This window comes from Leptosomus discolor, chromosome 5 (assembly GCF_034619465.1).
Source record: "Leptosomus discolor isolate bLepDis1 chromosome 5, bLepDis1.hap2, whole genome shotgun sequence".
Lineage (NCBI taxonomy): Eukaryota > Metazoa > Chordata > Aves > Leptosomiformes > Leptosomidae > Leptosomus > Leptosomus discolor.
Window position 1 is genome coordinate 38,014,045 of NC_141395.1, and position 8,276 is coordinate 38,022,320.

Sequence of the window (8,276 nt, forward strand, 5' to 3'; positions counted from 1 at the left end):
GACAGTGAATTACCACATGTCTCCTAGAGGTGTAGAGAACTTAGGGGACAGGTGTCCTCTATTCAGAATGCCTTGTCCAAAACCTCCAGATGTGCAAATTTTGAAGCTGCCATGGAGAGTAGTAGGAAGAAGAAAATGTCCCATCATTTGTAAGCTTAGCAGTGCAGAGCTCAAGGCTTGTGTATGGAAATGAATATAGGACTGTTCTAGTCCACACCGTGTGTTTCCAGGAGTCAGCAATGGCAAGCAGAGCAGGTGGCTGTATTCTGTACACACTGAAGTGAGCAGTTAACTGGAGGAAACACCTGGAAGAGCAGAGGTCTCTTGCAAACTTTCTGGGTTTCTAACCACTCAGCCAGGACTGTGCTGGGGCAACAGCACTGCTGCAGATGTCTGAAACATAAAAGTTGATCCAAAATAGTTAAGAGCAGGAGCAGTGATAGCAGCTTTACTGTTCAGTTTTGGTCTAGCTGTCTTCACCCTATACTGTTCTGTTATTCCCGGACAGTGGGCTCAGCCTGCAGGAATAGGGGGCAATCAGCTGCCCTGTTTCTTTTCTCAGATTTCCTGCAAAACCTTGGGCAATTCCCTCACACATTTTGCATCTCAGTTTTCCTTTTTTAGTTAAGGGCAGAAATGCCTAACTGACATGGGGATTCAACTCAGTATGTTCTGGGATGGAAAGATGTTACGGGTGGCATTTATCTCACTGAGCCATGACAAAGACAGGTAGGGTGACTAGTCTTCAGGAGATCCCCACCTCTTGCTGTGGCTTTAGAGGAAGCCTAGAGTAAAAGGCTGTTGGATCAGACTCTGATAAGACAGCTTGTAAAGATAGAATGAATCATGAATCCTGTCTTAGTTGTAAAAACTCCAGGGATTCTCTCTCTTCTTTTCATGTTGTGTTTTCCTTCTCAAATTGCAGCATTTTAATACTCACTTTTCTGGGTTTTGTACCCTTCAGCAGAGCAGAAGCGGTCGGTGACTTTCACTGAAGCCCAGCCGGAGGCAACAACAGCCTCTCCAGGGGACCCGTCGGTGCCAGCAGCCCAGCAGCAGGGCTGCAGCCGCAGCAGCCCCCAGGTGACCAGCAAGCAGGAACAGCTAAGTAAGCCTGCGCTGACCTCCTCACCGGCCATCGTCGTAGCCGATCTCCACAGCCAGGCTACTGGCCAGGTAACGTGACTGACAGTTCTGTCACGTGTGTCTGTCCACTGCTTCATCCAGGCTGCAGGGCAAATGTGTAGGGAAGTGCCTGATGCACCACAGCACTATAACGAAAGCTGGCGGGTGAGTGAAGACGGCAAACTCTCCCTCCCACGTGTCTGTTCTTTAGGCTGCATTTGCTGTCCAAGCCCCTACTTCTGTAAACCATTCACTTCTAGATCTGTGCAATGAGTCTTAATTTGCAAATGTATTTCCTGCATCTTCCCTTTCCTTCCTCCCGTCACATACAGAAGTCCTTCTGGACCTGCGCACCGGCGCAAGTTTTCATCAACAAGATTTTTACAGCTTGCTCTCTGAGAAATGCACCCTTAGGGAAGGACTCCTACTCCTTCAAAACCTCAGGACTGTTTTAGCAAAAGCGTCACATTTCAAAAGAAATTGCTTGTCCGACTTTTTTCTGTGTTCGATACCACTGAGGACAGTGCAGGAACAACCACAGTCATTCCTTCAACACATCAGTGACCTTGAGATCACTTTTATACACCCAGATATCTTTTGGGGATTTTGTCCTTTGCCGTGAACAAATGAAAGACACCTGTCTTGCTAATATGCTAAAAAAAAACCAAAATGAGGAAGTGTTAACGGCTGAAATCAGATACCATTTCTGATCATTGCTACAAATTTGATTCACGAGCAAAAATACGTCATTGTTAAGGCAAAATGTTAGGGATTTATAATAATCTGCAAGTGCCTGTCCCCTTATGGTAAAAAGTATTTCCGAATGTGGAAATATTTTATAGATGTTCCCTTGCTTCCCTACCACCCCCCCACCCCCACCCCCCCACCCCCACTTTCTCTGTTTCCTGACCACTGGTTCTCCTCAACTGCAGAGTGAGGCAACTTCTGCTGAGCAGGAGAAGGAAAAAGAGGAGGGCCTGGAGTCCCAGCCGACAACAGCACAGAGCACCCCACCCACACAGCTCTCTGACGCCGAGGACTATGCGGGCCTCGAGACCACGAGCCTGCTGCAGCACGGGGATACTGTCCTTCACATCAGTGAGGACAATGGGATGGAGAATCCCTTGCTGGCCACTCACTTCACCTTCACGCATGTGGAGCTTAGGGAGACTGACATTGATCTTGATGAATCTCATGTTTAACCCTCGGGGAAGGGCAGTAGTGGGAGGAGGAAGAGAAAGTGTACCTTCTCCTTTGAATTCCCTGATAACTAGTAACTAATTAAAACAAGAGCACTTTATTATAGGAAAGCAGAAAATAGCTAACAGCCAGTTGCTATAGACTGGCAAGTTTCTGTCTGTGAAATCCATTTCAGTTCAGGGCAAGACTGCAGAAACGGAGAATTTTTAGAAAATTCTCAGGGTAGGAGAAATGTGGGCAAATGTGTGGTCCGTAAAACCTTGACCTGGCAGCGATGTGCTGTGGTCAGCAGCCTCGTTGGTAAGCAGGCTGTTGTACTAGATGAGACAGAGGAGAGAAGCCTCTTCTGGGATTGCGCCCAAGATTTATTTTTGTAGTGTTTTTGAGAGGAGGGCTATGTAGTAGCTGGACCCAAGGCTCAGCGTTTGAAAACGCTGACAAAAGGTACCAATCCAAAGCCTGACTTTCACAAGCCTGGGACCATTGTTCTGCCTGGCAGAGCAATGATAAGCACCAGGGAGCAATTACACTTTGGTTTTTGGCACTGCAGACTTCAGTTGAGTTTACTTTTGTCTGTTGGTTTCATTCCACTCCGTAAGATACTACAAAAATATTTGCTCTGTAAAACTAAACACAGGACATACCGTAAGAATGAATGCACGTGTGGTGCACAGATGTAGATGGGCAGGGGGTGAGCGGTCTGCAGCTGGCAGAAAAGCTCACGCTGTCCTGCTTAGATGTACTGAGTAACTCATCTCCACAGCTTAAAAAAAAAAGCCCCAGAAACCACATCTGGAATGCGTGGACCTTCTGGTACCCAGCAACTGCTCCTTTGATGCTGTCGTATTTAGATATAGGGATTTAAAGTAAATATTTATATACAGTATTTTCATGTTCCTATATATATAAATAGAAATATATATGTACATTGTAAACAAAAGATGGATATTGCAGGGCAGAAACCTGATGAAAGAATCTATTTTTGGCATGTTGAGATTGTATTTAAAAAGATTCCATTTTATGTACGCAACATTCAAGGCTGCAGGTATTGGATACACACATTGGTACAACATGTAACATTTACACGTAGGTGGAGATCTCTGTGGGGGATTGGCTGAAGTCCCAACTGAGTTACACGCTATGTTACAGCATCACGGAATGACACCAAAATGTGAATTTAGCCATCAGCTGCTTACAGGCAAACTGCAAAACCCCTGTGAAACAAACCGTGAAATCACAAGCAAGGCCCAAAGTTACCCTGTGCTTTGGGAATCACATAATGCCTTTTTCAGTTTACAGTACAAGGACTGGAGTTTATAGTCATGCCGATGTTTTAGATCATCCTGACAGTCTGTAAAATGTGCTCATCACCAGTTGGTTTCTGAGGGCTTGTAATCAGGAGGCAGGTGCCACAAAACAGCCTTGCTGAGGAGACAGACCGATACTCACCTATCCATCTCCAAAGAAAGGACTTGCATCTCTCTTCAGCAGCTCTGACATAGCTGTTTAAAAGACTGCCATGCAAGCGGCTGCCTCGCTGCTGTAGTGCAGCATGCAGTTTTTACTGTTCTGTGGAAAATTAACCACATGCCTGACAGCAGGTTTCAGCCTGCTGGAACCCACGAAGCCTTCAGGCTATGCTGCCCGAAGTGCTCAAATCTGACGGCAGCTGTGCACACCAGCCTGGGGGAAACTCGTGCACGCAGAACCTCTGAAGACAGCAAAGCCATCCTTCTCCCCAGCCCACAGGTGCTGAATGTGCTCTGCTACCGCTGCACTAGTGAGTGACGGAGACTCCCAGCACCCCCTGGGAAAAGCAGGGCTGAAAACACAACTATTTTTATAGTGCACCACCTGTATCGCCCTACGTGTGTGTACGTATATATAGACATATACACATAGGCGGTGTGCTAGTGTAACTTTGGCGTGCACACGGTTTTGTCAGCGAGGCAGTCAGGGGAAGATGGCAGTTGTCTCCACACACTGCTCGATGTGCGTCCCAGATGACAAACCGCTTACTCTGCTGACCGAAACCTGCCTCTCTGATCTCCTCTGGGCACAGGAGCCAGCACTGGCTACCTGTAGGAGATGGCTTTGGATTAGCTCCTGGCTTGGAGGTCACTCACAGAATTGCTGAACTCCAGATGCTCAGTTTTATCATTAACAGTGACGCACAAATGAGAAAGAACACAGCTTCCCCTTCAGATCCCAGGGCGGGCTGGGTTACTGGCAGTCGGGTTAGGGAGGAGAGTTTGAGACGTGAGCTGAGTGAACAGCTGGGACACAACATGTACAGAATTCACGGTGCATTTTGTAGAGCGCTCTTTTCTGCTGGAAGTGAGAAGTAATGAAAATTTCCTTACTGAAAAAGCAGATGCTTCACCGTGGCACTCCACTCTAACGACGACAAAGTAACTGTGATTTACTTCCTTTAATTCAGTATATGTGATAAATGTTTCCATTCAGGTTTCCCACTGTTGCTGGTGAATCCACAGTAGCAAGCCATAGCAAAGACTATAATGCCTCTTTTTGATGTCTACCCTGCTAGAAATCAACGCAGCTTACAACCAACGCAATCCATAATTTAGTTTTTATTCAGGTGGCTGGGCAGGTGGCTTCAATTTTGTTGGACAGTTGTTGAGATGGAACAGCCGGGCAGCGCAGTTGGTCTGTCAGCTCGTGTGTTGTACGTTCCTACCAGTTGCACCGAACGCTGTCCGCATGAGGCGCACACAGTGTACTCTAGCTGGTGTTGTGCTTTCCTCCGGTATCTCTGTAACACAACTGGTGTATTTCTGCTGTGAAGACAAATGACGCTGCTTAAATAGTGTTAGAGGCCTTAAGCGCATGTCTCGTTCAATGATGTCCGCACTGTACGAGTCTGTCCGTGTGTCGGTCCGTCCCATTGCCTCAGCATTTTATGCAAACGTTGTCCCCAGGGCTAAATACAGAGAAGTGACAGCAAAAGGATGGAGTTCTGTGTTTAAGCCTCTTGCATAACACCGCACCCGTCTCCCATTCTAAATGGCTTTGACACGCTGCTATTTGAGGCCATTTCGTTCCGGGGTACTGACGGCGTTACTCAACATTCACCTACCCGCTTTTAACCCGCAGCTCGCCGGGCCCTGCCGCCCCCAGCCCTGCACAGAGGGCGCGTGAGGGCGTCACGCAGCACTGCGGCCTGGCACTGTGATTTGGGGGGGAACAAAATGCGCTTTGACGGGATCTTAAGAAAAAAAAAAAAAAAAAAGCCTGTCAAAACAAGATTTGTTTACTTTCCCCCAGTGCAGGTTCCGTACCCGAGGGCGGCTGTGCAGTGCTCCCCATAAGCCCCGAGCGGGGCCTTGCTCGGGCCCAACCCGGAAGCCCCGCCCGTGCCGGAGCCGGGGGTCCTTGGGCCCGGGCCCCGGCCGTCAGGAAGCCCCAGGGGCCGCGGGCGGCCCCGCTGTGCCGGGCCGGAGGGCGGCTCCCCTGCCCGACTTCGGCTGCCTCAGCCCCGGGCGGGCTGGACGCCCTCGCCTCTCGGCGGCGCCACGGCTCAAAGATGGCGAAAGGCGGCGCGGGGCGGGGCGGGGTAGTGGCGCGCGCCCGCCCCGGCGGGCCGCGCGGCGGCGCGTGCGCGGGGCGGCGGGAGGCAGCGATGGCGTCGGGGTGCCGGATCGGGCCGTCCATCCTGAACAGTGACCTGGCGGCGCTGGGCGCCGAGTGCAGCCGCATGCTGGACTGCGGCGCCGACTACCTCCACCTGGATGTAATGGACGGGTAACGGCCGGGGGCGGGCGGGGCCAGGCCGGGGGGCGCGGGGGCGGCCGCCCCGAGGGTGCGGACGGGCGGCCTTGCCCCGCCCCGCCCGGCCGGGGGTAACCTGCGGGCGGGCGGGTCTCTCTCTTCGGCCCCAAGACACTTCGTCCCGAACATCACCTTCGGCCACCCCGTCGTGGAGAGCCTGCGCAAGCAGCTGGGCCAGGAGCCCTTCTTCGGTAAGGGCCGGGGGGCGGCCGGGCGGGACGCGGGGCGCGCTGTCGGGGCTCCGGCCGGCCCCGGGCGCTACCGCCGCTGCTTACGGCTCCCCGCTCTGCTCCCCGCTGCCAGATATGCACATGATGGTTGCCAGGCCAGAGCAGTGGGTGAAGCCGATGGCTGTCGCTGGTGCAAACCAATACACGTTTCATCTAGAGGCTACGGACAATCCAGGGGCGCTGATAAAAGACATCCGGGAGAATGGCATGAAGGTGAGAGGAGTGTAGGCCTGGAGTAGCACCCTGCCCTCGGCTTAACGAACGGCCGTGTTCCTGGCAATGAGAAACCCATCCCCTTGCGGTTTGGGTGGTCAGAGACCGGTGCACACGGCCCTGATGTGCCTTGTGCATGAAGTTGGTCTTTGACTTTGGTTCAGAAAATGAGGAGTCTTTATTGAAAGCAGGCTGTTCATCCTGAGCTTGCACAGACATGTAATTATGTTCCTAGGGGTCTGGGCTAAGCTCGAGCCATTCTCGCTGTGTTTGTGGCGTCCTAAGGCGCACTCGGATTTGTCTTTCTTCCCCTGCAGGTTGGCTTGGCAATCAAGCCGGGCACTACAGTTGAACACTTGGCACCGTGGGCCAATCAGATAGACATGGCTTTGGTGATGACGGTAGAACCTGGCTTTGGAGGGCAGAAATTTATGGAAGACATGATGTCAAAGGTAAACGAAGCTTCTCTTTCCTTATTTATTGAGCTTAAAGCTAATTATCAGTATGGAGTGTAGTGGTGCAGTGAATAAACTTGTCTGGGTGTATAAGAAGCTGTACGGAGCTGTAGCAGCTGAGCGTGGATCTCCGCGCCAACTTTTCTACGCTGTTCTTCAGGTTCAGTGGCTGAGGACACAGTTTCCCTCGCTGGATATTGAAGTGGATGGCGGAGTTGGGCCTGACACCATCCATAAGTGTGCAGAGGTAAGAGGCTGAAGCGGGGCAGCGTTCTCAGTCACTGTGCCATGAGACTTCATCATCCCTCAGAAGAGAAAGCTTAGGAGGAGCTGCCTTTTGCCCGTCAGTTTTCAGAGGGAACAGTAAAGCACGCTTAATAGCAAAACCTACTTGAGGTCTAATCTTGTGCCTTTTTTTATAGTGGCTACTGCAGCCCCCCCTAAGCTAGAGAATTTCTTAGTGTCTTGTGTGTTCAGGGAAGTGGGAGCAATGATGAAGAAATTACCTATTTGGGGAAGAGCTGTCTTTTCTGTGCTTGATTTGTGGTTGTAGTTAGAGGTACGTTACCTGGTGTCCCACAAATAGCGCTCGTTCGCCTGCCAGCCTAGAATTCATGACCTCCTTACGTGTTGTACAGCAAGAAAACCCTGTAAGCAGTGGCTCTGTTCCATGTAACTGAGTGGTTGTTTAATGTCTTTCAGGCAGGTGCAAATATGATTGTATCTGGCAGTGCTATTATGAAGAGCGCAGATCCAAGATCTGTGATCAATCTTCTCAGGAATGTGTGTTCAGAAGCAGCTCAGAAGCGCTGTCTGGATCGGTGAGACCCTCCCAAGCAGTGTTCCAGAAGGCTCTGTGCATGCAGGAGAACCCTTGTTTCTTGTGCGTAAGGGAGGGCTGGATGAACGTTAATTATAGAAACTTGTTGCTGCTGAACAGAGGAATCATTCCGTCGCTGCAATGAAGCAAGCAGCAGTGAAAAACATTCTGACTGTCTTTCAGGGTTGGCAATGCAATGGTTTGAACCTGTCTCTTGATTCTGTGGAGGCTAATTTTATGGCACAACCTGTAACGCTGACTAGATGGAACTAACCTTCAGTCAGTTTGTTGCTTGCTAGACGATTGTAGCATCACCATGAGCAGTCGCTCTTGTGGAGGACTCTAATCAAACTGCCTTCTGCTGTCTGTATTGTGTCATTTGATCTGTGCATTCCTACAAACCTTTTCCAATAGCTGCATTAAACACCCCTCACTTGGTGTGGT

At 50.5% G+C, this 8,276-nt stretch overlaps 2 protein-coding genes across 7 annotated transcripts in view; both read left to right on the forward strand.

The window, feature by feature from the left end:
* UNC80 (unc-80 subunit of NALCN channel complex) overlaps nucleotides 1-2,327 on the forward strand; it is a 132,173-nt gene extending 129,846 nt beyond the window's left edge. For 4 of the 5 annotated variants that reach the window (XM_086465166.1, XM_086465169.1, XM_086465168.1 and 1 more), the window contains 2 exons: nucleotides 965-1,176; nucleotides 2,058-2,327. In XM_086465166.1, coding sequence (XP_086321292.1) covers nucleotides 965-1,176; nucleotides 2,058-2,327 — 482 coding nt within the window. The remainder of the gene's footprint in view (nucleotides 1-964; nucleotides 1,177-2,057) is intronic. The other variant, XM_086465167.1, reaches the window with a different exon arrangement.
* Nucleotides 2,328-5,965: 3,638 nt separating this feature from the next.
* Nucleotides 5,966-7,872, forward strand: RPE (ribulose-5-phosphate-3-epimerase). Of its 2 annotated transcripts, XM_086465340.1 has the most exons (6): nucleotides 5,966-6,087; nucleotides 6,226-6,305; nucleotides 6,418-6,557; nucleotides 6,875-7,009; nucleotides 7,173-7,259; nucleotides 7,715-7,872. In XM_086465340.1, the coding sequence occupies exons 1-6, from the start codon at nucleotides 5,966-5,968 to the stop codon at nucleotides 7,835-7,837; spliced, it is 687 nt and encodes a 228-aa protein (XP_086321466.1). In that variant the 3' UTR covers nucleotides 7,838-7,872. The 2 variants fall into 2 exon arrangements, with proteins under 2 accessions (XP_086321466.1, XP_086321467.1); XM_086465341.1 differs by lacking the exon at nucleotides 7,173-7,259.
* Nucleotides 7,873-8,276: the final 404 nt, after the last annotated feature.

What these genes read in the sequence shown, in the direction of transcription:
- RPE (XM_086465340.1), top strand. Translation starts at nt 5,966, where the DNA reads ATGGCGTCGGGGTGCCGGATCGGGCCGTCCATCCTGAACAGTGACCTG. An exon ending in TCCGGGAGAATGGCATGAAG is followed by an intron (nt 6,558 to 6,874) that starts GTGAGAGGAGTG and finishes CTTCCCCTGCAG; the next exon opens with GTTGGCTTGGCAATCAAGCC. An exon ending in CCATCCATAAGTGTGCAGAG is followed by an intron (nt 7,260 to 7,714) that starts GTAAGAGGCTGA and finishes AATGTCTTTCAG; the next exon opens with GCAGGTGCAAATATGATTGT.